A 27649-nucleotide genomic window follows, 5' to 3' on the forward strand; every position below is an offset into this window, starting at 1 on the left:
GATAATCAGTAAAACAGTGAATTATGACAAAGTGAACGAAGTAATTCTTCTGTCCCTGTCAGCATTTCTAATAGCAACCACCAATTAGTCAGGGGAACATTAGGAAATTGTTTAATTGAGTTGTGCATCCCTCCCTTATCTGTAAAACAGTAGGTCTGAGTCCATCTTTAAGCTTTTGCTCACACTGAAGTTCTGTAAGTGCATGCTAAAGAATAAGAGAAAATCCTTTTGAGAAATAAGGAACATGGCTCATTATTTTCTCCAGGCAGAATATATATTTTAATATATTTATCACCCTTAATTTTAAAAAAGCAGCCAAAGTTAAGTAGAAGTTTCAATACATAGCCCAGTATGACTGCAGGCTAATGGTTAGAACATGTGAGCCTCTCAGTGGGCAGCAGTGAGAAATGGTCACACAGCATGCATCCTCAGGACTGGGGATCCTGTTAGGGACAGCCTCGTTAGGGTTGGAGCTGTGGAAATATAGACACAAAACTCCCAAGAAGCAGGGTGGTTCCCGTAAGTACGGCGGGCAAAACAGGGTCACCAGCACACTGCAGAAAACACAGCAGAGGCTGTTGGCTCACTTTATTTTGGGAAAAGGCAATCTGCTACTCTTGGATGATGAATTCCGTTAGAAGTTACCTGTGAGCCAAGAGGTCACGGATTAATCCCCATCAGGGCACATGCCAAGGTTGTGGGTTCAATCCCCAGTGTGGGGCGTGCAGGAGGCAGCCAAACAATGATTCTCTCTCATCATTGATATTTGTGTCTCTCCTTTTTCCTTCCTGTCTGAAATCAATGAAAATATATTTTTTTAGAAAAGAAGTCACCCAAAGGAAAGAGACTGTTGCAGGGCATCCAGCATTCTTTCTGTGGCTGACCGCACGTGACACACTGCTTTATAAAGTGCTGGTACCCAGGGACGCTAAGGCCAGAGTTCTCAGGCGCAAGGACACTAAGCAACCGAATAACCCGGCTGACAGCAGGCAGGCTGCGGTCTGGGTGGCAGGCGGGGTTCTTTAAATTCCACCCGAGTACCTCTGCCTGGGCTCCGCCATCGGGAACCGTTCTGCAGATTCGTCTTCTATGGCATGGACCTGCGATCTAAGATGCACATTTACTCTGAAATTTTAACCTATTGTGCAAACCTAAGGGGTTGCTTTAAGGGGGCACAGCCCAGCCCCTTCCGGAGGGCACAGTGGTGCCATCTGGTGGGCTCTCAATCCAGTATCTGATAAAAGCCACCATGACCCAGACCGTCAAAGGCTCCTCCATCCCTGCACCAAAGGCATGGCTTCCAGGAGGAGCTGCCTCCAGGGTGGATGTGCAAATGAAACTGGTTCCTCCACACTGAAATCCACGCGGCAACGATTTCTTCTAACCAGCCTGGTATCTGGTGGAATTTGCAATAACATTTGCTCTTCCTTTGCTGTTTTTCAGCCTCGCTAGCCAGAACTCTCCGAGGCAGGGACCAGGCCTGCCTCACACTCGGGTGGAGGGAACGGGCCAGGGGACTTTCTCCGGCCTCTCGGTTGCAGGCTCAGCTCTGGGAGGGTAATGTACAGGCCGCTGGGGAGTCACAGTGCTGGGGGAAGAAGTGAACTGTCACCCTTCACTGATCTGTGGCCGACAGGGCTGGGAGGAGTGCACCACGGCGCTCTGTGCGCCGCCATCTCTTACTTTGCGCGGGCCACTTTTCCGGTGTCCTCGTCAAAAGCCTGGAATTTCCCGATCACTTGGCTCAGGCTCGTCTTCTCCATGCTCTCGCTGGTGCGGATGGAGATGGTGCTGCTTCTGAAGTGAATGCCTTCTTTCACGTCCTTCACCTTCACTGTGATGGGGATGGATGTCGGCTTGTACTTATTCTTCACCGACTTGTGGAAAGAGGCTTTATTCGTGACAACGACGCTGAAGTCAAGATGCTTCATTTCTTCATAATCTAATGCCTAGACAGGCAAAATCAAAGGGAACTGTTCAAAAGAGAGAACTAGAACACACACAGAACACACACACACACACACACACACACAGAACACACACACACACACACACACACACGTGCACCCACGTACGATTTTAATGTTGGATAGGACAGTTTAACACAGCAGCCCTGAGTATTCGAATTCACCTTGATAACATGCATTTAAAAATCTGCCAACGTGGAAATTTGTGACTGTGAAGGATGACTAGGAAACATCCGCAGTTTTTTTAAAGGTCCGTGTCATTTAAAAACATTTATTCTGAACAATCTGAAGTGATTTCTTAAGGAAGATAATGGACATTCGATATCAGCTAACATCCCTACACTGGCTCCACGGGTGTGCTCTAGGGAAAGGGCTGCATACACAGTACTTACCTTAACCAGGACCACGATGCCTTCGTTCGTCTGATTGTCAGTTTCTATGCGGAAATAACCCTTCTCATTTCCTGACACAAATGTGAAGTTGGCCAGCCAGTTATCCGAGCCCCTCTCATCTCTGTCCAGCACTTTTATGCGCATCACCTCCACATTGACTCGGTTTTCTTCAACCATCCCTTCAAACTGCAAGTCGGGACACAGGATTTTCATGTTAACGCCACATAAACACACACGCCACACATTTTTAGGTAAAACCAACATATGAATAAGTGGATACACTGGTTATAAAAATAGTAGTTACCCTTTGACTCTCCACCACGGGTATATTGTCATTGACATCCAAAATACGGATCTGAACTTGAGCTTGATGGACGGGCTTATCTGTTATTTCTCCTTTGTTGCCGTCTCGGGCCTCCACCGTCAGAGTGTAGCTGCTGTGCTCCTGCAGGGCAAGGCAGACACCTCAGGTGAGCACCAACCCTCCACCTGCCTTCCTGCCTTTAGGCACGTCCCCATCAAGGACATGCCCTGCAGTGCAGTGCACTCAGCAGTGAGTTTCAGGATCTGCTGTATTCCTGGGAAGATGTTTGTTTGCCATAGGAGCCTGGAGGAGTTGCTGATAGTTTCTTAAAGATGTCGTTGGTGATATTAGTCAATTTCTTTAATGTGTCATTGATGATGTTAGTCAATTTCTTAAAGATGTCATTGGAGATATTAGTCTATTTCTTTAATATGTCATTGGTGATGTTAGTTTCTTAAAGATGTCATTGGTGATATTAGTCTATTTCTTAAGCATGTCACTGCTGATATTAGTCAGCTTTTAAAGCACGTTCATGGGTGATAGCAGTCAGTGTCTTAAGTGTGTCCCTGGTGATGCTATCAGGAGACGGTCTCTCCTTACACAGTTTGTGCCCAGAGTGCTGTTCTCAGTGCACTCTCCACCTCGGCAGTGATGGCAGGGATACAGGGACCGGTTCTTTCTCCCTCACACTTCCTGTCAGCTCACAGTTAGCCAGAGAGCTGGTCTCCAGGAAAAGCTGGCCAGTGAAGGCCAAATTTGGCGACCTTGACCTCTGTCCGGACATCCCGAGGGATCTGATTGTTAGAGAAGGTGCCCTAGAGAGTGACACCTCCCATGTTCACCTCACATGAGCCCTGCTCTTCCCCTCGGCCCCCAGCGTCTCCCCTGTGTGGCGGGCGGTGGGTACGGGGGGAGCCAGCACCGTGCGTGGGCGGCTGTGCGGGCAGAATCAGTGCCAGGAGGGCAGAGGCTGCGCCTGGCTCAGTGCTGGCCGTCACTTCCCAGCTGTTTGGAGACCCTCACTTCCTTTGAGCCCCGCGTCCTGTGAACATGGGGATGGCGAATGCATGGATCTGATGGGTTCATCTACGTAAAAGGTGTGGGCACACCTGGCCACGTGGGCTGACCTTTCCACACTTCAGGGGCAGCAGCTTCTTAAAAAGTCACACCACTTCACAATGACACTTTTCTATTCTAATTTTGTTGGAAGGTATAGAGTAGCAGTTTAAGAGCAATAACATTCTCGAATTCTTCCAAGATCTCAGGAGGAACATTGGGCGCAGCCCTGTCCCTCTGGGCAGAGTGAAATCACCTTCTAAGAGATGCAAAATATCCTGGCTGCACTCGGTGGTGGTTTATGACAACTCAGTGTTCTCAGGGCCGTCACCATTTCACTCGTGCACACTGTTGAAATCTTCATGTGTGCAGCCCTTGTAAAATCTTCCCTATCTCTTTTTTCTTTTAAAATTTCTCCTTTCAGTTAGAGATAAAAATGTGAAATGTTTGAGGGAACAGCCTTTCTAGGAAACCTACTCCGATTTTCTCCCACTTTGGGATTTCCAAAGGTTCTGTCATGTGCTGCCACTCTGCCTTTTTATACTGAGCAGGGAGGAGACCTGGTGTTTCGTTACAGACTGCAGACTGAGGAAGCTCTCTAGCAAACAGAGCCTGGGCTGTCCTTGACAATTTTAAATCTTTTAGCAGCCACATTCAAAAAAGTAAAATAAATAAATAAATAAAAATAAAAAATCCTGATGTTAATATTAAAATATATTTTATCTAATCTATTGTATCCCAAATATTATTTCAAAATGTAATCAGCAAAAAATTATTAAGATGGCACTTTACATTCCTTTTTCATACTAAGTATTCCCAATTGGGTGCATCTTATCTTTGAAGCACAACTCAGTTTGGACCAGTCACATCACAAGTGCCAAAGGCTACCGTATGGGACAGCGCACCCGGAGGAGGGGGTAATGCCAGAGTTAGCCTAGGAACTAGAAATACACAACAAAGTAAGGAAACCGAAAAGAGAAACAGAGAGGAGAACCTGACAGATTAAAGGAGAGTTTAAAAGATGAGCAACAGGAAATATTCACGTACCTCTCTGTCCAAGGTACTAGTGACCGTATAAATCTCTCCCGTGTCTTTGTTCATGTAGAACATGGCGGGGTAAGCAGGCTCCTGGGATACGATTTTGTAGGAGATTTTAGAATTGATGGAGTTGGGCTCATCTGCGTCTGTTGCATTGACTTTCATCACCAGGGTATCTGGCGTTAGAAACAGAGGCATCCAGAATGAAACTCAGCCATGACCACGTGCACGTATGTTATTGTATGCATCATTTCAGCTTCTTCCAAGAGGATTTCAGCTGCTTATCAAAACCTCAGTTTACCAAGATCAAAAAACTGAACTGGACGAGGAAACAAGTGTGAATGGATTGTAGGAGTAAGAAAAGGAAAGGGCAGGGCCAACGTTAGTGCATACAATTCTTAGGGCGAAGTCCCCAACACTTGCTACAGGAGGGCCACAGACTTATTTATAATAGTTCTAATAAAAAAAGGAGAATGAACCGGTACAAACAGATGCTTATTAAAATACAAATAATTCAGGAGAAGCACAGCTGCTCTTCGGACTACGATCAAAGAGAAATGTCTTGCCTGGCTGGTGTGGTTCAGTGGTTGAGCATGGCCCTAGGACCCATGACCCATGAGGTCACGGTTTGATTCCCGGTCAGGGCACATGCCCGGGTTGCAGACTGATCCCCCCAGTACGGGGTGTGCAGGAGGCAGCTGATGGATGATTTATCTCATTGGTATTTCTATCTCTCTGAAATCATAAAAAAATATATTAAAAAAAAAAAGAAATCTCTCCTATAAGCCTTCATGTAGAGCGCTCTATTGAATGATACTAATGAACCTGACAGTAGGAATAACAGGAGTCAGAGGTCAGCAAATATTGCCAGCGGACAAGACCAGCCAGCCACCAGTTTTGTAAATAAAGTTTTATTGGAACACAGCCATGCCCATTTGTTTACATATTTTCTATGGCTGCTTTTCTGCTACAAGGCAGAGTAGCTGATACAGAGATCCACCATGTCACAGCCATCCACCATACCTGTTCTGCGGCATAAAACATGTCCTGTAAAGTCTTTAGAATGGATGACAAAAAAGCCAGTCCTGCTTGCTACTCTTTGTCCCGTGGCTAATCCCAGCCCCCCCGGAGTCACAGGAGCGGCGTGCAGCCCCTCGGCGGTCACAGTGCCGTGGGGCATTCATTCATCAAACAGCGGCCACTTACGTGCTGCGCTCAGCTCTTCCACGGCCCCGACAAACACGTCCTGGGTGAACACGGGCTCGTTGTCGTTGACGTCCAGAACCTTAATGCGCAGTTCCAGCGGCTTCTCCAGGTTGTTGCCTCTTTCATCCAGAGCATAGCCAACGAGCTGAAACGGTGGCACACGGAACGGAAGAGATTAGATTTAAGCTGAGCCAATGACCTGCCACGGCATCAAAAAATAATAAAACGAATCGTGCCAGTTACCCCAGAGAAAACCCCAAACCATAAATGTGAGCCTGTTCTCACCAGGAAGTAGGGGGTTTCTTCTCGATCCAGAATGCTGGTGACGTTCAGCTCCCCCGTGTCCTTATCGAAGGCGAACACGCCGTAAGGAGGCTCGGTGATGCCTTTCCCGGTGTACTTGTATATGATTTTTATTCTTCTTTCTTCTGCGATGTCAGAGTGTATCTAGCATAAAAACACCAAGGGGATATTGTCTCTAGATGGAGAGTTTGGAAAGTTGGGGAAGTTTAATAAGATTTTTTCCTTTTGATGTAAATTTTATTCTTAACGACTTATATAATTAAAATCAGTAAGGATACTTAATGCATATTGAACCCCAAAGAACCAATGCGTTTTAGGGAAACATAACGAAAGAATGTGTGAATGACTCAGATATCTCAGAAAACCACACCACACCAAACCACACCAAACCAAACCAAAACTCTAAACTCAGTTGCTCACACACATGCTGAGATGTGGCGCCTGGATCACAAATCTGGGTTTTAGAAGGCTTTCTCCAGATGACCTGTTGCTGTGAAACAGGGGAGCTTGTCATGCATGACGTGTCTCAGGCTGGAAGTCAAGCTTAGATGTGTCTGCGCCATGAACCAAGCGACACAGGGATGGGACAGAGGGACAGGGTGAGGCAGGGACAGGAGCCCTGAGGACCCCACACTGCAGATACCCATGGGGCCGGGCTTCCAGCAGAGGGAGCGGAAGGGCGAAGGGGAGGGGCTGAATGTGGAATGAGTTAGATGGTTAGTGGATGTAGCGGAGTGGAGGATGCGGCTGATAAGAGCTGAGGTCAGCGAGGAGGTCAAGGCCAATAAATCCCAAGGGAAGCAGTTGAAAAGGCCTCACGAAGCGGGGGAGCATGCTTTGATTTATCTTTTCAACCATCACTCTGGCTGCTTTTGGGAGAATGAACTGTGGTGGGGGTCGGGGTTGGTATGGGGGTGGCCAGAGTGAGAGCAGGGACACAGGGTCAAGACTCTTTGGGGAAGACGGGTCAGAGATGACACTGACTTGGCAGTGGAGAGAAGTGGGCAGATCCGGAATGTATTTCGGGGTACATCATCATAACACCTGCTACATTTTAAAAAGCTGGACGGAATGATAGTGCCATTCACTGACATGGGGAGAACTTAGAGCACCTTTAAGGGAAAACCATCAGGGGCCCAGGCTCGCACATGACATAGAACCATAAAGAAATAGGACGCTGAGTGAGAAGGGAGTTATTAACTACTGGGCCAGGACAGCGGCATTAATGGAGACTGTCTCAGGCTGGATAGATGGTCACCTTATCTATTCGGTATCGTTTTTCCTTTTGAAAATTAGTCCTCATGTGTCCAGGAACAGAATATGCCACTCCCAAATATGCCACCTTGGTGTAGGTTTATTTTGAGCTGAAGGCAATTGAGAAGAAGGGAATTTCAAAAAAGCTCTCTGCCCTCCCCGTTTGTCTAAACGCAAAACATAAATTTATAAAGGTGGTCTCTTTCTCTCTCTCCTCTCTACCAAGGACAAAAGTTAATCCTCACTGACAACTCTTTTCAGTGCTGAGATGGCACAAGGACTCCACATAACACACCTGACTGGCGAGGCTTTCTGCCATCGTCCCCATGTGTCTGTCTGCCCCCCGGGGCTGCGCACAACTCCAGGCCCTTCTCCTGCCTCGTCACTTCTCTAAGAGTTACTGTTCCTTTCCTAAGACGCCGAATTCCAACCAGACCTTGGAGTTACTCATCTCTGGATACTCCCACGTGTCACATGCATGACACACACGTCAATAAACGTGTACTCTTCTCCTGTTAATTTTTCTTTTGTCCGAGAACCCAGGGGGGTAGCAGGAAAAACAACTTTTCCTCCCGAGCATGTGATACTTCCTTTGGTTATTGTAACCTGTTACACGAGGGGTCTTCAAACTACGGCCCGCGGGCCACATGCGGCCCGCAGAGGTCTGATCCGGCCCGCCAGGTTTTTTGGGCAGTGAGCGCAGCCGAGGTGTTACAGTAGGAATTAGTAGTTCATATAGTCCGGCCCTCCAGCTCTCTGAGGGACCGTGATCTGGCCCCCACTTTAAAAAGTTTGAGGACCCCTGTGTTACACGGAGATTCAACCTGTGCTAGGTCCCTGAACTCTTAATCTAATCAAAGCCCCAAATTACACACATCCTCGTATCTTCACCAATGATGGCGCATCTTCCAGAATGGGAAAGAGGAAGTTGTCTTTTAATAATTAAATTTATTGGGAGACATCATCATATAGGCTTCGGGTGTGGGTTCCTATTTTTTTAAGTTAAATTTATTGGGGTGACATTGGTGAATATGATAAGAAAGAAGATCTTAAAACTAGAGGTTCCTGCTAAAAATTAAGCTTTGCTAATTTTCAAATACATCTGCAATATTAAAAAAAAAAACCCTCATTAAGTACATTATAGAATCTTCCTTAAATTTGAAAGTGGACACACAGTCTTCTGGCACATTTTGGTGATATGCACGTGCTTTCTGTTCCTCTTTAGGAAGTACCTTGGCGATGGGATTCTTTTTGGACAGATCCTCTCCTTCCCGCAGACTCACGGGGGCCGTGATCCAGGCTCGCCTCTGCCGCACCAGGTGCGTGTGCTTCGGCGGCTCATGCTGGCTTCTGCGGGGAAAGGTCTGCAACAACACATTGCCAACAAGGACGTCAGGGCGGTACCACGGAATTCACTAGAACTTTAAAGAAAGCTGTGCACATTTCAAGGTATAAATTTCATATTTATTAACACACTTCCTTTTCATGGAGGAAATGTGTACGGTATGTACTCTAGCAAGTTCTATAGGAGTTCAACAGATTGTCTCCAACCAGGATAGCATCTGGGGTTTCATTTTTATCAGAAAGAAAAGATTTCCCAGAGTGAAGAGTTTAAAAGGTTAAAGAATAACTTAATGACCTTACAAATAAGCACATTAAAATTAACATGAATTTTTCTTACTAATGGGAAATGAAGTTCAGTGTTTCTGTGGTAGCTTATATTTTAAAAATAAATTACTAAATGTTTTAAGACTACATATTAGTAACCTATTGATCTTAATTTGACTAAAAGTAGTGAAAGTGTCAATTAATGAATTCATTGTTTTAATGATGGGGTCAAAGTTTACATTGCCCATATTTTGTTTTTAGGACCTTTACGTGGAAAATAATTGTATAAATTTTCAATTGTTCTTTAACAGATAATATAGGTTTTATCCAAGGAAAATCTCAATACAACTGACCTAGTGTCTTAAAATCAGAAATGATTATTCTACTAGGTTTCTCACTTCCTAATTTTGTAGTTCTATATAACAGATATTTTATTTAGAAATATTTACACTGCTTATCTCTAGGTCATTAATTTTTTCTTTGCTTTTAGTTGAAAAATTCTATAACTTAAAAAATTAAATTATGTAACAAAACATTACATAACACTAAAGTTTACAATGTAAAAGTATAAAATTTCCCTCTACATTTTCACTCACACCTCAGAGTCACTGCTAACAAGTGAATGAATGAGTACCTTCCGTGGTCTTTCCTTACGACCACAGGGTTGCACATGTATGAGGTCTTTTCTATAAAAATGCAGAGCACTATACATGGTTCCTACCTCTAAGTGGAGTGCATTTCCAAAGGCAAAGCAGATCTGAAAAATAAAATGATTTATTTATCGTTTAATGTAATTTATTACCCCAGTTTGAATATCTTTTAAATGAATAACTAGGACATTACAGACATTAACAGGAAGAAAACAGGTTTAACACCACCACTATTCTCCTTTGTCAAAAGGAAACAAAATTTATTTTCTCCCCTTTGCCTCCCTGCCATGTCCGGGCCAGAGAGAGGAATGTACACTCTGTTTGGTCCACAGGGTCTTCTCCAGGAAACTCAGAACACAACGGATATCTGCAGACCAGCCCCAAACTCTCCTGTGATTTCCATCCCTTGTTCTTGGGGAACCCACTGACCTTTCCTCAAGGCCTTAGTGTGCAGTGCCCCCCAGCACCCCAACTCCCATCATCCCCCTGGGCCATACCCACGGCTGCCCATGCTCAGCCTCACTCCTCACCTTCCTGGGCCCACCGACTCTTCCCTGGTCCTCACCCAGCACGGTCACATCCCACAGAACCACACACAGCATGTCTGCCCTCACCTCTGGACAGCACCTCCTGTCCTGCTTTTGATGTTTGCTTCACCTTTCTCCTGGCGGAATCCAAACCAGCACTTTCTAACGCGGTTGCCAGGTGTGGCTATTTACACTTGAACTTAAGTTATTTGTGATTAATAATTCATTTGCTCAACAGCCACGTGAGGTAAGTGGCTTGAGGTATCGCAGACACCCATCACTGCCAACAACTCCATTGGACAGTGCTGGTAGATTCCGACCAGCCACCCAGAGACGTGTCCGTGATGCAGCCAGCCCTTCTTCTTTGGATCTGCTAATACTGCTGCCCGCTTTCCCCACCTCTGTGTGCCCAACTGCTACTCTCTTGGAACCTGACGCCATACTGCCAACAGCACTTGGTAGGGCCCCTGCCGGTTGGACCCGTCACACACCCACGCTCTCTGACACCTGCTCCTTCCACAGGACTGGTGTTGGTTTCCAAGGTGACCACATATTTATGTTTCCCTCCAGAGGCCGGATGACACCCTGTGCAGGTATTCCCTCTGTTAGCAGCCCCTTTATTCTCAAAAGTGTGCTCACTCAGACACTAGTAACAGCCTCTTCCTTAGTGTCTCTTATCGTGTCCCTGTCATGCATATGACCCTACACTTGGTGACTTCATCCAAGCCCAGTGACCTCCCAAAGGCCCCGCCTCCAAGGCCATCGCTTTGGGAGTTTAGGCGTCTGCATAGGCATTTGGGGGGAGCACGTTCAGTCCGGAACCATGAGTGAGAGAATTTAGCCAGAGAGATGTCAGGAGAGTCTGGAAAAATGCCCGCACTGAGAAGAGGAGCACCTGCCCAGCCTCTCCCCACCGCCCTGGGGACGGGTGAGTGAGGATGAGACTCTGGAATGGCTGCTGCCAGCTGTGTCCACGAGGAGAAAGCTAATACAATGGCAGAGACGCCAAACTGAACCTGTGGCATCTTGGAATTTCAGAACTGGTCCAGTGTGGAGCTGACCCATCTCTGACCCACTTCTTAGGTCTGAGAACAGCTAACACCACCACTCCACTCCATCTCACTTCTCTCGGGAGATGCCCAGTTCTGTCTGGGACCTCCTGCAGGTCACTCAGGGTTTCAAATGCTGGAAGGGCGGCTGCATAGGAGGCCCGCTATGATTTCTCCCAAGTGTGAAATCTCTAACTCTTTTCTCACAAGAAACTTGATGATGGAAAAATATCCAGGGCAGCATGCCTTTAAGACTGAAGAGGAGCCCTAAGTGGTCTGGCTCAGTGGATAGTGTCGGCCTGAGGACCAAAGGATCCTGGGTTTGATTCCGGTCAAGGGCATGCACCTTGGTTGCAGGCTCCTCCCCGGCCTGGGCCCTGGTGAGGGCTGGTGCAGGAGGCAACCAATCAATATGTTTACCTCACATTGATATTTCTCTCTGTCTTTCCCTCTCTTTTCCAATCTCCCTAAAAATGAAGTAATGGAAAAATATCCTCGGGTGAGAATTAAAAAAAAACAACCAACCAAACCAAAAGACCGAAGAGGAAAAGTAACCTTCTGTCTCTGTCCAAAGACCGGAAGAGGGACCAGATAACTCCTTCCAGAGTGTTCCCAGTTTACTACCGTTTAAAATCCGTTTCTATCCTAGAATCCTACGCATCTTGTAAAAACTGGTTTTCCTGGTAACTGGCAAGAAATGATTTGGTTTTGGCAGAGGCACCAGGGAAGGCCAGGCCCCGCTGCCAAAACACAAGCCAGCAAGGCACTCTTTGTTCTCAAGGTCGCACCTTTCACCGCTCCTTCCTGCTCCGAAGGCACCGTGCTGAGCGAAACGCAGCGGGGCGCTCAGGAGGCAGTGGCTGAAGTCCCCCCCGCCACCCATTCGGGAAGGGGAGGTCGTTTACAAAACTTCCTATTTCACTGCCGAACTCACAGCTCATTTAGGAAATGGCAGTTTAAAAACCCACCGGATAAATGACCCACACCGAAGCAGAATTCATACCCAGCCACACTCAGCGGCCAATTTCAACACGTTCATTTTTGTTTTCCCAGCTGCCATGTCAGGAGAGACTCGGCCAAGAAAAGCAGTGTATGGAACACCAAGGGTGGAACCCTGAGTTTGAACTTTAGATGGCAAAGCTCTGTCCTTTAAGTCGCACTGCAATAAGTTATATGATTTATCACAGTCTTTTGCCTGCTCTTCCATGTCTGGACTAACCTTAATGTAACAGATATGACTGTGGGTGACTCATACCTCTTTTAGAATCAAAGAAAGTATTTTCTTTGGCAGCGTTTATTGACTGAATGAACTTTAAAATATCGATTTAGCAATGCTGCAATACAGATGAGCTGTTAGATGGTGCACATTCTAGCTTCACATTGAGTTTTGTGCAATCCTGAAGAGCCCCTTGTTTGTCCTTGGTCTAAGGCAGCGTTTTTCAACCGCTGTTCCGCGGCACACTAGTGTGCCGCGAGATGTTGCCTGGTGTGCCGTAGGTGCAGACAAGACAAGAATTTTATAATTTTTCACTATTTTGTTTACTTAATATTTCATAATAAAGTAATTATAAAATACTTTCTTTGTGTTTATTTGATTCCTATTCAAGAGAATTACTTTATATATAGTCAATATAGGCACAGAGTTAAATTTTTTAACATTTTCTAATGGTGGTGTGCCTCGTGATTTTTTTCATGAAACAAGTGTGCTTTTGCCCAAAAAAGGTTGAAAAACACTGGTCTAAGGAACAAAGACAAATACCGGTAACCCGAAGGTCCGGCTTAGGTAACAGAGCTTCACGTGGTCCCTTTCACCATTAGATGGCGCTGGTCTACCAGGAAGGCAAAGCCCAGGAGCTACCAGACAGTGGCCAACAGATTCCCAGGTTCTCAGTGGAAACAGGCCTTTTCCACTGGCCTCAAGGAAGTGGGTGGCCAAAGGGAAGATGGTGAAGGCCAGTGGCTTTTAGACAGCGGTATGAATACTTTTACAGGACAAATCTTAGTTTACGTTTCTTCTCTCTCTTCCTTTCTGGCATTCCAACTTGTAATGAAACTAAGCTAACGATCTAGTGCCAGAAGGTCAGGCCTTAACTGATGACAAACCACAGACCACTGCTGTAAACAGCGGTCATAGGGGCGGGCAGGAGGCATGGTGTTGGGGACCTGGTCTCTATCCGGCGCGGCCCATTAATAACATTCCTGAATCCAGTAACCGGTGCACTGTGGATGCTCACAAGATGTCAAGCCCTCTTCCCTGTACCCCTGTTCCTTCCCTTAAGCTCCCTGCCCAGGAGCCAAGTTCACCGGTTCCCTGACTGTTAGCTCCCTGCCCACGAGACAAGTCCCGGGCACCCAGAAGACTGGCACCTGAGAAAGCACAGAAGCAGCTGATGAATGTGTTAACATCAGACAAACACCACCCAACGGTCCCAACCACCCGGGCGTTACAGATTTCATGTAAACCATGAAATTCAGCCTTTCTAATCATACACACTTGAGCTCTTGAATTTTCAGAGAATGCATCTGTGCCCAAGGCACTTGCCGGTTTAGCTGTGACAGGTGGGCCCGCGGGGAGCCGCTGGGATGGGTTGGAGAACAAGTGCACCTACATCACTCTCAGAGGAGGAGGAAGTGCACCTACATCACTCTCAGAGGAGGAAGCACTTGATTGTGTGTGCCAAGGCAGTCCTGGGACCTTGGAAAGGACAGGTGCTACTTCCTGCCAGGGAAGTGAGGAGAGGGCTAGGGCAGGGGGTGGCCAGAGCTTGGCCTCGGAGAGCAGGATCTGCGGCTGCGCCCAAGGGAGGCTGCCGCTGGGGAGGCGGAGGGAAAGGATGGGGACTTGGAGACCGAAGGCAGAGAACAGGAAGTCGTGTGGTTTGACTCCCGGAGCAGGTGATGGCAGCAAGTAGAAAATAAAAACAAATGGTTGGGCTGGGGATCTTCACTGACCCCACATGGCATGGGGAGCCACTGGCAGCTTCTGGCAGGGAGCACTGGACCTTCAGCACTGGACCTGCAGGAAGATTCCTGGCAGAGCTGGCCCAGATGGAAGGGGGATCAGTCAGGAGGCCAGCACCAGAGGACTGGCACCAGGATGGGTGGGTGGGTGGAGGCAAACCTTTTTGGGGCCAATTCAGTCCTTAGCAATGCTCGTGTGTAGAAGACAGAGGGGGTCAGAGGGCATACGGTGCTAAGTATGATGGCTGGAAGGTGTGATTCTCAGAGCTCAGATCATACGTTAAGCTTAGGCCTGGGGAAACCCTCTGAGTAGGGGGAGAGGCTAGACAGTCCAGAATAGGGGACGTGGCCCAAAGTGGGCAAGGGCCGCACCTCAGCCACTGCTGCCACCCTCCTTCGCCCACCTGCTCCCACGCGTGTCTGATAGGTCTCCTCGTGGTGTGTGTACAGCATATCCCCCTCCTGTGCTTTGTTTGACTCACTTTAGCATCAGCGGATGGTATAAATCCTGCTCTGGCTCCTTCATCCTAATCGCAAGCTTTTCGTATGATAAAAATCTCAACACATGAAAAAAATAATTTGAAATAAACAAAAATAATCCAATGTTATATGTGGTATACCTCTGATACTTTAAGATAAACTCGACTGAGAAAACAATCTTTCATTATATGTGAACTATATGGTTGAAAGTGTTATTAGCCGTTAAATTTTGTGGTACATTGAAAGGAAAGAAAATAAGCTGTGATTAAGAAATGCTCAAATTGATTTAAAGCTCATTTATGATCTCAATTGAGGTTTCTGATTTTTACTACATTTTGATAGTTTTAAAAATACCAATCCCTATTGAATGAGTAATTTTTTTCCATATCAATATTTGCATGCTTCACTCATGAATAAACTATTTTGCAAACTTTAGACTGATAATTGTCATTCTTAGACCTGTCTGATAATTAGATTAATGGGAAGTTTCTATCAGTACATATTTCTGGATCTCAGCTTTGAGGATTTTAATTTAGCTCATCAGATATTTCTAATGATCAGGGAGAATTTAGGCTGAATGAAGATTCATGTCTTTTTGTAAAGCCCTTTCTCTAAGTTTCTGTTGAGTTGCCATTTCCCTGTTATTAATTTTTAGAAACAAAACCAAGTGTGAAATTATGCATTTCTAAAATTTCTGGATAGAACTGATTATTCTTACAGGCTTCAATACCATCTAAGTTATACTTGAATTTATCCTACAATCTGTTGTCCAGTTGCATATTAGAATACTGTATAACTGATGGTATTAATAACATATGAGTTGCATTGTGTTTCCCAAAAGAAGGTAAGTTGAAGTCCTAACCCCTAGCACCGTGGTTGGCAAACTGCGGCTCGAGGGCCACATGCGGCTCTTCTACAAAATACCACTGCCTGGGTGAGTCTATTTTGAAGAAGTGGCGCTAGAAGAAGTTTAAGTTTAAAAAATTTGGCTCTCAAAAGAAATTTCCATCATTGTACTGTTGATATCTGGCTCTGTTGACTAATGAGTTTGCCGACCACTGCCCTAGCGTCTTAGAATGTTACCTTTTAGGAATCAGGGTCTTTGGAGATTTAACCAACTTGAGGTCATTGGTGTGAGCCCAACATGATCACTGTCTTTATAAAAAGCGGACAGTTGGATACAGGTACTGTTAATGCTATTGCAATGTCTTACCTACATTCATAATTTAAAGAAAGTCTCAGTTAGCAGGTAGTGAAAATAGGTATGTAATTTATTCCCAGCCATGTCTAAGGACTCTCTGAATTTTGCTTATGGACAGGAGTAAGTAGATTCCAAGTAAAGAACTCTTGAGAAGAAAAGATTCTCTGCTTTTATTCACAAATTCTCTCATTTTTTCATTTAGATGGAGTTGTGATAATGATTGTGATAACTATGGGGATATCACCCCAAATCTCCTTCTGGTGTGTCTTTCTTTTTCTTTAAATATTTTATTTTATTTTTAAAAATATTTTTTACTGATTTCAGAGCGGAAGGGAGAGGGTGAGAGAGAAACATCAGTGATGAGAGAGAATCATTGATTGGCGGCCTCCTGCACTCCCCCTACTGGGGATCGAGCCTGCAACCCAGGCATGTGCCCTGACCAGGACTGAACCTGGGACCCTTCAGTCGCAGGACGACATTCTATCCATAGAGCCAAATCGGCTAAGGCTGGTGTGACTTCCTGAACTGCAGAGGGAAAGCCAAAGCTCATATACCACAGACTCCCTTGCAGCTAAGGTTCTGAATGTGATGCTTTAGATTCAGCCAATCAGTGCTTACATGAGATGGGAGAGGAAGACGTGGAGCTGGCAAGCATGGATGTGGCTGTGTTTGGGTTTTTGCAGCCTTAGTGCCCACCACCAGATTCCGGGGTGCCAAGAGGCAGAGCACAGTACATTTAGCTGGTATGGATCCTAGCAGCTGTCACATGGCTCTGTGAGCGGCAGCAATAGCATCCTAATCACGGAAGCTTCCAGACTGCCAGAGTGGCAGTGTTTCCTGTTCCCAGGAGAGGCGGCCCTCCCTGTGTGCTTGGGTCCGGCTGTATGGCTTTGATGTCTTTGCTGATAACACAAACTGTGGTCTGTTTCCTCAATCTTTCCTACACTTACCAAATCAACTTTCTGTCCTGAAATAAACCTCTTCTTGCCTTGACTAGCTAGAGTGACTTGTTATCTGCAACTGAACTCTGACCTGTACAGACTATAATTTTCTGTTCTCTCCTATAAAAATCCTGTTTCCTTAAGAACTACTTTGATGAGTTGCTTTCCACTCTTTACCACAGACTACTCAGATGGCGTCTGGCTCGCAAAGTCAACTTATTGCTGGTGCAAATGTGGTAAGCATCCAGGAGAAACCGCACGTCACACTCTGAATTTGGATCCTCCCAGGCTAGCAATACGTGATAGACACTCCTTTGTGATGGTGGGTGGCTGCATCGCTCCGTCAGCCACACAGTCTCCCAGGTAACCAACCGATACTCTACAGTCATGCGTCACATAACGACGTTTCCGTCAACAATGGGCCACACGTATGTGATGGTGGCCTCAATGGATTATAAGCAGAAAGCGTGTTTGTGACTTTGAAAGAAAACGCTGGAACTGACATCCATACTGAATTTCCTGTGAGCTCGGGGTGTGTAAGAGAAGAGGAGGTTCGGCATGCGGTCTCCCTGGGATGCACACACGCACACACACTTGTGTGCACACACTCCTTTCTCTCCCCTCCGTTTCCCTTCCTCTGTCTCTCCTCTCCGTCTGTCCCTCCCTCTCTCTCCTCCCCGCTCCCTTTTATCATTTCTCATCTCAGGCTTATTCTCTGGGTCTGCTCTCCCTTCCGTCCCCCCCCATCCCCCCATGTCTATTTCCTGGCCAGAAGACTCTGTTCGCAGCCCTCCTCCGACCCCCAAAGCGCGCATACACGTTGGTTGTTGTGCTGCATTTTTATTGTGTCCCTTTAAACACAGTGCAGAAAGTCATGGGGGTGTGCCTTCTCCATGTTTAGACGGACAAGTACCGCTGTATTCCGTTGCCTAGAGCAGTCAGTACCACGACGTGCTGGACAGGCTGCAGCCGTGGAGCAGCAGACTGACCCGGTGACTTCCAACCGTCTCATCGCACGGACATCAACTAATTACTGACATTCTGCGGCTCTCCGAAATATATGTATTTTTTCGATTTGACACGCAAACAAGAGTATAATTTTGATTCATTCACACCTGATGGCTATTGTGTTGGCTGTTGCCATTTTTCTTATTTGACAGTCGAAAGGAACCGAGGTCAGTGCCCATGACTAAGCAGCCAGGCCCTGCATGCTTTAAACATTCCTGTGGCACCCAGACCGCCTCCAGCGCCCCCCGCGCCGGGGGACAGTGCTGGGCCCGGCACTGAGCCTGGGAGTGGCGGCCGGGCCATGCGGGTGCGGACGTGCAGTCTGTGCGGTTTGCGCAAAGATGGTGTTGCCTAAGGACACATTTCTCGGAGCATTCCTCCATCAGTCTGTGAAATGCCACGCCCTGTCTCATCCGGAGAGAAGTAGGAACTCCAGATGGAACTCAAGATAACTGCCCCCTGGCGGCTAACGGAGGCGCTGGGAGCGCTGATGGGTGAGGCCGGCCCGGGCAAGAGGCCAGTGTAGGAAGGCACTTCCCACGGGGGAGGCTTTGGACACACGAGGAGGCGATGGGGCCGGACCCCCGGGAGCCGGAGCCTTTGCCTGTCCTTCCAGCTGGAGGACATCGGGGCAAAGGCTACAGGCCGCTCCGACCAAGACGGCTGCACACTCACATCCCAGAGCGGACTGGCCAGAACTCCTCCGCTCCGGCCAGCGATTCTCACTCCCAAAGGGCAGAGTTAGGGCCAAAGAAATTGAAAACACCAAATGCCACCGTCAGAAGCACGCTGAGCTGCTGATTTCTCTGCCGCTGTTTGAATTGGCCTGCTGTCACCCGGGAGGACGGAGATGGCTCCTCCCTGCAGGGAGGGGGACAGTGACCGCACAGGAGAGGGCTCCTCCCCGCAGGGAGGGGGACAGGGACCGCACAGGAGGAGAGGGCTCCTCCCCGCAGGGAGGGGGACAGTGACCGCACAGGAGGAGAGGGCTCCTCCCTGCAGGGAGGGGGACAGTGACCGCACAGGAGGAGAGGGCTCCTCCCCGCAGGGAGGGGGACAGGGACCGCACAGGAGGAGAGGGCTCCTCCCCGCAGGGAGGGGGACAGTGACCGCACAGGAGGAGAGGGCTCCTCCCTGCAGGGAGGGGGACAGTGACCGCACAGGCCAGCGCCATGCTGCTTGGCAGTTGCTCTCCTCTGCCCCCAGCATGGCCCCGGGGGAATTACTGCTGTTTTCGGGGGTCAAAACAAACCCCACAGTCATGTCTTAGAGAAGCTTCATTGACAGACGGCGTGAACTTGAACTGAAGTCACTCCATGGCTTGGGCAAAACAAGATGGTAAATGGAGCAGGCGGGAACCGGGCCTAGGGCCGCGCTGTGTGCGCTGCCCCGCCCTCCGCTCCGCATGCACTTCCTGGTGGGTCACAGGTCCGTCCACACGACACCACATGGAACCCATTCGGCAAAGTCCCATAAACCGGACCGTTTCTAAGCTATGCGGAAGTCCGTTAGCAAAGGGAAACGGATACAGTTTAAAAGCCAATTGGCTCAGTGAAAGCAAGCATGACATACAGAGGTAGCATTGAACGCCGTTTCCCAAAGACGTAGCATTGAAACCCTTTCTTTAAGATGAACCACTAAGCCCTGGCCGGTTGGCTCAGTGGGTGGAGCATGGGAAGCAGATCCCGGGTTCCATTCCAGTCAAGGGGACTATCTGGGTTGCAGGCTCATCCCCGGCCCTGGGTGGCAGGTGGGGGCGGGTGGGGGAGGGAAGCAGTGAACCAGTGATTCTCTCCTTCCCTCCCTCCCGCTCCTGACAATCAGTGGGAGAGGCCCCGAGGACTGACCGCCGAGAACCCCATGTGGCTGTAACCCTTCAGAACGACACGAATCTTAGCACTATCACCCGGGATTGTTCACACCAGGAAATGGTCTTAAAACACCAACTTTGCGACCTTCAGCTAGAGAAGTGAAAACTACCTTTGTGGCTTAAGAGCGTGGTCTGGTTACAGAGCTTTGTAGGAAACGTGTGAAGGACACGGGCCTTTCTAAGAATCCTGGGTCCCGGGCTCGCCCAGCGCCCTGGGGTCGCCGCCCCCCTCTTCCTCCCCCTCTCCCTCCCCCTCTTCCTCCCCCTCTCCCTCCCCCCCTCCCCCCCCGGTTCCCGCGGGGACCGAACAAAGCCCGCTCCGCAGGTGCCGCCCACACGGCGCCGGCGCCCAGAGGCGGTGCCCGGCCCGCCGCCCCCGCGGGCACTCACCAGCAGCAGCAGGGCGCCGTCCGCGCGCAGCGCCATCGTCTCCGCCCGCGCCCGGGGCCGCCGTCCGCCCCGCTCCTCCCGCTCCGCCGGGCCGTGCGCTCCGCACTGGCCCCTCCTCGCCCGCCCCGGGGCCCCCCGCCCGGTGGGAGTTCCCGCAGGAGGAGCCGCCTGTCTGTCGCTCACCTGGCCGGCCCTGGTTGGGGACTTTGGGCGGCAGCCCCGCCCCGTCCTCCTCCCCCGCCCTCCTCCCTTCGGCCCTCCTCCCCCCCGGCCCTCCTCCCCCCCGGCCCTCCTCCCCCCCGGCCCTCCTCCCCCCCGGCCCTCCTCCCGGAGCGGAGCCGGCCGCGGGGCCACCCGCAGGCAGGGCCGGGCCACCTGGCAGTCAGACCCGCCGTGTCCAGGGGGGACCCGCCGTGCCCAGTGGGGACCCGCGTCCTGCGAGGCCGCTCTGGCGTGTGCGCGGGCCGGGCTCAGGTGCAGGCAGGCAGGAAGAGGAGCGCCTGGGGCGGGGTCCTCCTGCACAGAGCGAGGCCCACCTGGGGCCACCGAAGCCGGCCCGGAGCGGCCTGCAGGTGCTCCGCCAAGGCCCAGCTCCCCATCGCGGCAGTGCTTCCCGCAGGTGCGTGGACTTGTGACCCCTGGCGAACCAGGCTCCATCCGGAGGGCTCCAGCGGTGACCAGGGGGAAGGCACCCTCCCCATGTGATTTACAAAATCCCGCACACGAAGTGTAACTAGAGGTCAGAATCCTCCTCCCGGACGCCCTCCTGGGCCTCCGGTTCCAGATCCGTCCAGTTGGATTCATGGGGCCCAGCACACAGGGTTGTTGCAAAGATTAAACCAGGAAATCTGTGCGAAGCATTCTTCAGTGTCTAGCACCCAAGGGTGCAATAAATGGCGATATATTACACAATAGTTATTGCAAGCGTACACGTTAACGCGAACTCTTCCTGAAAAGCAGAAATATCGATACTAGCATCAGCAACAGACTAGGAAACTTCCAAGAAAGGTTAACTAGTGGAGCTGGAGTGATGGAAGAGCCGTGAAAGTATGAAGGATTGATTTGCTGCTAGAAAATTTGGCCAGAATGGCGGGGTTCCTCCTGTGGTGGGAAGTGCCTTCACCTCCCCTCCCCCCAGCCCCCCCCTCACTCCCCGGCTCTGGTTTTGCCAGTTTGCCAGATCCAGGGCGGTTCCCATCTCCCTTTTCATCCCTTTTGCCATTTAGTTTGTTCCTCTTCACTGCGCATGTCATTTTGTTGGAAATGCAAACTAAGTGTTCCTCCATTCAAAGAAACAAAAACAGGTCTTTATGAAATAGATCTGATATGATGAACTAATGTAACTGTAACTACTATAAACTATTACAAATGCAGTGCTAGACATATATGAGGATGCAATATAATCCTAGAGAAGGGAGTCCCTAGCCACACTTGGAACCATGAGTTAGAGAATCTCTTTAGAAAGTGTGTGTGCAGCCAGCTGATTCTTAGAAGAATAATGGTGAGGGAGCCGCTGGGCGGCCAGCACAGCGTAACTCAGCACAGCCGCTGTTGGTGGAGAGGCGGGGTTTCAGATTTATCCGTAACAAAAGCGTGGTTTTCATGCTATTGACACAAAAGGAAGCCAGAAGCGAAAGCATGTGTGTGTGTGTGTGTGTGTGTGTGTGTGTGCGTGAAAGTGGAATTTGAGATATTAGAGCAATATCCAAGTAGAAAAGCATAGAAGTAGTTAGAATTGAGAAGAAGACAATTGCAGATCAATTTAGGAGGCAAAAACAGTCACCTAATTTTCTAATTTTTCTGGCCGTTCTTTCTCAATTCATTTCTTACTCTCTGCCTCCCTGCTACATGCTATCTTCTGAGTTATTTCCTCCTTGGCACCAAGCGTGAGTCTGTAGCCACTCCCAGTGTGCAGGTCTGTCACAGCTAGCTCTCCCAAGCCCCAAACTGCATATATTTCATAGGGGCCTCAGATGACCCACCCAATTCGCAGGGCTGTCAAACAGCATACCTACAAAAAGGTCCCCCGCCCCTCCCTGCACTGCTCAGCCGCTTTTCCTACCTGCTCCTCGGCCTTGTCAATTGGCCATCAGGCCCAGCCCTGAGAGTCATCCTCAGCCCTCCTTTCCCCGTACCCTCCGTATGCAGTGACCTCCCGCCCCTCCGCTCCTCTCTGGGCGACTCTCTCCGATGACTCACACACCTGCCTCGTGGCTGTCGCTCTGTGGCCGTGGTTATTTCATCCACGTCCACTACTCCACCCACCCTCGTCCTCAGGATTGCTCGCACGTTGAAAGCAGAGGTCACAGCACATTCATGTGGGTCCAACCCGCGGTATCCAGCACACGCTAGACAAGCAATAGGAACGTGTCGAGACCAATTGTAGGGAAAGGTGTCTGGAATATCCACTGTGGATAACCTAATCGAGGCTCTGATCAGACAGTGTAGGTCTGGGATTGTGTGTGCGTGTGTGAGCAAGCATAGGTGCCCACACACGTGTGCATGTGGTTTTCGGTGGCTCTTATTTGAAGTGTGAGTGAGTGAACAGTGAATACGTTTTTGAGGTTATTTTGGAAGGTAGGATGTGTGTGTGTGTGTGTGTGTGTGTATGTGTGTGTGTGTTTAAAATGACAGTAAAGACCCAGACTGTAATATTTTCTCCAACCACACCGCAGCGGGAACAGGAGCAAGAGCAGGAGCAGAAGAGCAGAGGGTGGATGTGAGTCAGGGCTGCAGAGTGGCCTGGCTGACCGGTGAGAGGTGTCAGCACAGATGAGTGCAGCAGGAGGGACAGTCAGGGCAAAGGTGGAGGAGGTCAGGGGCCGGCTGAGGAGACAGTGTTCCATCAGGTGGGGAAACGGGGGAGGATGGACTTCTCTGTCGGAGGAGCCGCGGTCCCTGCCTGCGTTCACAAGGCGCTAGGTGTCCGGATGCTGATATTCCCGTGCCTCTCTGGTGAGATGGACCTAGAGCGGCCCCCCTCAGGCCCCGGGAGAGGAGCACTGGCCCGCTTGGGGTGGGGTGGCCTCTGGTACTAACGGGGAAAACGTGGCTGCCGGCCTGAGCTGGAATTTACAGAGAAGCACTGAGAGCCCGGCAGACGGCAAGCCCCGTGGTCTCACCGAGACGCCAGCACCTCTTAGTAGCTTTGGGGACAACATCAGTGTGAGAGCAAGCACAGAGCCCACACCGAGAGGGAGGGCCCGAGGTGGTGAGTCACCGGGAGCCTGAGCCGTCTGCCCCGCAGGCCCTGTGACTCAGTGTGTGACACCGCTGCGGGGAGGCGGAGTCCCTGGCTCCCAACCCCTGAGGACACTGCTGACTGGTCATGGGGTGGGGGAGATGGGACGGGAGGGTCATGGGGGGGAGAAGGAGGTGGGACAGGGGAGGGTCATAGAGGGGGAGATGGGACAGGGGAGGGTCATGGGGGGGAGAAGGAGGTGGGACAGGGGAGGATCATGGGGGGGAGAAGGAGGTGGGACAGGTGAGGGTCATGGGGGGGAGAGAAGAAGGTGGGACAGGGGAGGATCATTGGGGGAGGGAGGGGGGAGAAGAAGGTGGGACAGGGGAGGGTTAGGGGGCAGGGGAGAAGGAGATGGAACAGGGGAGGGTCATGGGGGGGGGAGATGGCACAGGGGAGGGTCATGGGGCTGGGAAGAAGGTGGGACAGGGGAGAGTCATGGCGGGGAGGGGGGAGAAGAAGGTGGGACAGCTGCAGAATCAGGTTTGGCCCAGAAAGGAAAGCAAAGCTGCTTGTTCCCGCACCTGGGCAGCGTGCTGAGCCCGGTTTAAGAGATTTTTTCCAGAACACGTCATGCTGGTTTAAAGGTGATAAGAAGGTAGCCGTCTGGGAAGGAGGTGGAGGTACATCCTAGCTGCAGTCTCTGCTAGTTCCCTTATCTTCCCAGGAATTCCATAAACAAAGGAACCCTCCGCCAGGCCCAGGCCCCAGCCAGTGCCTCTCCCTCCCGCTGACTCACGTTGCAATCCTTACCCCAGGCTCCGGGCCGCGTGTGCTGCTGGAGGGGGTGTGCTATCAGGATTCCCATCGGGCAGGTGCCCCAGCTCGGGCCTGCTCCCCGCCTTTGCACTCGGCTCTTTCCCCAGAACAGCGGTCGGCAAACTCATTCGCCAGCAGAGCCAAATATCAACAGTAAGACGACTGAAATTTCTTTGGAGAGCCACATTTTTTAAACTTAAACTTCTTCTAATGCCACTTCTTCAAAACAGACTCACCCAGGCCGTGGTATTTTGTGGAAGAGCCACACTCAAGGGGCCAAAGAGCCGAATGTGGCTCACGAGTTGAGGTTTGCCCACCAGGGCCCTAGGTCCTTCAGTCCAGCTGTGCACACACTTGACTCCCTCGCTCTCAGCTTTTCTGCCTCTCAAACGCCACCTTGTCCGTGAGGCCTTCTCTGGCCACGCCGCTGACACCTGCGCTGCCCCACCCCGAGCCCCCCCCTCCGTCTCTCTTCCTGTTCTTGGCACAGCACAGCTCCGGACCGGGCGGCTACCTCCGTATGTCTGCTGCCCTTTGCCACAACGCCAGTCTCACCAGGGCTGGGGTTCTCTCTGTGAACTGCTCGCAGGACCTGACCCATTGGGGCTTTTCGGTGGCTCTTATTTGAAAGTGTGAATGAGTGAACAGTGAACATGTTTTCAGGGTTACTTTGGAGGGCAGTGTGTGTGTGTGTGTGTGTGTGTGTGTGTTTAAAATGCGGGTAAAGATCCAGAGACTGTTGTATTCCTGGAAGGATGTGAGTTCGTGTCCCCAAACTGAACGGGGGGCGCTGGGAGGCCTGGTCCACAATGGACACGGCCCCCTGCCCCCCACTTTGTCCCATGGGTTTCCTAGGACCCCTGCACTGCACAGCAGCACAGGGCGAGGAGTTCAGAGAAGGAGAACATTTCCCTGTCCCTCCTCTTCCTTAAGCCTCCTTTCTTCCCGGGGGGCAAAGGGCGAAGCCATAAGCCACAGGGAACCGCTCCCTCCGCAGGAACAAAGGGGGCGCTCAGGAGGCAGCGAGCCCCTGGGGTGCGGACCAGGTTTTCCCAACTCCATTTTCTTTTTTTTTTTTTTTTTTACAGAGTGGAGGAGAGAGGGATAGAGAGCTAGAAACGTCGATGAGAGAGAAACATCAACCAGCTGCCTCTTGCACACCCCCTACTGGGGATGTGCCCGCAACCAATGTACATGTCCTTGACCGGAATTGAACCTGGGACCTTTCAGTCCGCAGACCGACGCTCTACCACTGAGCCAAACCGGTTTTGGCCCAACTCCATTTTCTGAACACGCTTCAGAACGCACCTCTGGCTTTGGTTCTGCCCCTGGGTTTGTTTCTGGAATTCCTGGGAAGATAAGGGAACTAGCAGAGGCTGGGGAAGGGGCTGGAATTCAGGGCCAGCAGGCCAGGCTCGGTGGGCTGATGGCAGGAGAGTGTCAGACAGAAACTGCGGCCTGACCCGTGTGCCCTGACCCCGTGTGGCTGACCCCGTGTGGCTAACGACCTCAGGGAGACCCAGAAAAGCCCCTCGGCAGTTACTGCATTTGCGCGTAGACAGTGACCTTTTTAAGGAATGAAAAAGCGATGCCACAGCTTTGGAGGTGGAAACACCAGCTCTAAAGATCCTTTCAGAATGACCCAGACCAATGGCTTTCGCAGAGAGAAGCAGAATCTCAAAAACAAATACTTTCCATTTTAAGGTAAAAAACAAGGATTCAAAGATATGAAATCACTCATTTTAATTGACTTTCGAAATTAATCTTGTTGGTGATTTTTATTTTAGTACCACACCATGTAATACTTTGTTAATCAGTTTGTGAGTTGTTTACGGTACTTGTTAAAATGATTAGAGCACATTGAAGTACTTCAATAAAGATGTTACTTACTCACATGTTTGACGTTTCCTCGGGTGGAGATACGGGTGGATTCTAGTGTGGAAGGGAACGGAGCCTGTGTGAACTTGGCCCCAGGAGGCATGGCCTTGTGGATGCATCTGTCACAGGTGTCCTGCACAAACATATTGAGAATCACTACTTTGAAGGACACATTTGGAAGAGCCGTGCTGCCCCCAAATTACAATATTATTATTGAACCCCAAATCAGATATTATGAATGGCAAATTATTTCTATGTACTAACTTTACTTTTTAAAAAAAAATATTTTTTTGATTTTTTACAGAGAGGAAGGGAGAGGGATAGAGAGTTAGAAACATCGATGAGAGAGAAACATCGATCAGCTGCCTCTTGCACACCCCCAACTGGGGATGTGCCCGCAACCAAGGCACATGCCCTTGACCGGAATTGAACCTGGGACCCTTCAGTACGCAGGCCGACGCTCTGTCCACTGAGCCAAACCGGTTTCAGCCTAACTTTACTTTTGTTTCCAGAGTAACCGAAAATCTTTTCACATGACAAACAAGAATTAAAGGGCTCAGAGGCATCTGCAAGCCCAGAGACTCGGAGAGCTGAGGCCGTTGGCAGACACGAAGAAGAGAATCAGAATGTCTCTAGCATCTAAGCATTTCAGGAAAATGTCTGTTTCTAAACATGCTTTGTTTGTACTGTAAATCTTTTATCTTTGTTTTTGAAGTGGGCCTACTTTGAGTTTCATTGCCTCATCTAGTTCCCACTTAAAAAAGATATTTTATTACGTAGAAATATGGTCAAACATTAAGCAAACCAGTTAAGCAGAACTTTGATACATAGAAGGTTGTGGGGGGACAAATATTAATAGTTTGCCTTCTAGCCTTCCCAGTGGAAAATCCTTTTCTTCCTCCCGTAGACAGTGGGAAAAAGTTTTAACGCTCCCAGTGACTTACCAGCTTGCCCGAGGACAGCTGTGTTTACCGATTTTAAAAAAAATCATAATGATCACCTCTCTATGCCTTGAGAGCAGACCTCTCCTTTTACTAGGCGATTTTCTGTGAATTTACTGCCACTTTTTTTTCTCCCATCAGGATGTGAATAACAGCATACCTCTGGAGAGAGTCACACCCATGTCATGCAGAATCAGGACAATAAAGGTAAGTCAGTCAGACTTCTCCTGACTCATTCTCACGGTCTGGAAGAGGAGGGGTGCGAATCATTGTGTGTCTGTCTTAGCTGTGGGATTAGAACACCCCGCTGAAGTATCGGTAAATTTGATGAGCATGGAGCACGGGAAGCAGAACACTATGCCTGGGAAGACAGCATTGAACAGCGTGATGGTGCAGGTGGAGGACTGCTCTATGGGCTGTAGGACTACAGCAAAAGATTAGCCAGAGAGAAATACTACAGCCAGAGTTGTGGGCCTCGGTTGTTTGGCCCGATGGAGAAGCTAAGCCTCAGACTTTTCAATAATCGGACTCTTGAGTTCACAGGGTATGGCTTATTGTCCTCTGTATCTTGGATTTTCACCTCAGAGGTCTGAATAAACCACTTAACACAAACAAAAAATTACAG

The 27649-nt window shown here is 49.5% G+C and overlaps 2 protein-coding genes across 2 annotated transcripts in view; one reads left to right on the plus strand and one right to left on the minus strand.

Moving 5' to 3' along the window:
* DSG2 (desmoglein 2) overlaps positions 1 to 20289 on the minus strand; it is a 33489-nt gene extending 13200 nt beyond the window's left edge. The window contains exons 1-9 of the mRNA XM_084887535.1: positions 20206 to 20289; positions 9850 to 9885; positions 8753 to 8884; positions 6249 to 6410; positions 5964 to 6108; positions 4767 to 4933; positions 2664 to 2804; positions 2360 to 2545; positions 1684 to 1949 (exon numbers count right to left, since the gene is read on the minus strand). Of these exons, the coding sequence (XP_084743661.1) occupies positions 1684 to 1949; positions 2360 to 2545; positions 2664 to 2804; positions 4767 to 4933; positions 5964 to 6108; positions 6249 to 6410; positions 8753 to 8884; positions 9850 to 9885; positions 20206 to 20241 (1271 nt within the window). The 5' untranslated portion in view covers positions 20242 to 20289. The remainder of the gene's footprint in view (positions 1 to 1683; positions 1950 to 2359; positions 2546 to 2663; positions 2805 to 4766; positions 4934 to 5963; positions 6109 to 6248; positions 6411 to 8752; positions 8885 to 9849; positions 9886 to 20205) is intronic.
* The window catches only part of B4GALT6 (beta-1,4-galactosyltransferase 6), a 142889-nt gene that overhangs the window by 75240 nt on the left and 40000 nt on the right, over positions 1 to 27649 (plus strand). The gene's annotated exons all lie outside the window — the stretch shown is intronic.

Source organism: Pipistrellus hanaki, assembly GCF_964339955.1.
Source record: "Pipistrellus hanaki genome assembly, chromosome: 6".
NCBI classification, from domain to species: Eukaryota; Metazoa; Chordata; class Mammalia; order Chiroptera; family Vespertilionidae; genus Pipistrellus; species Pipistrellus hanaki.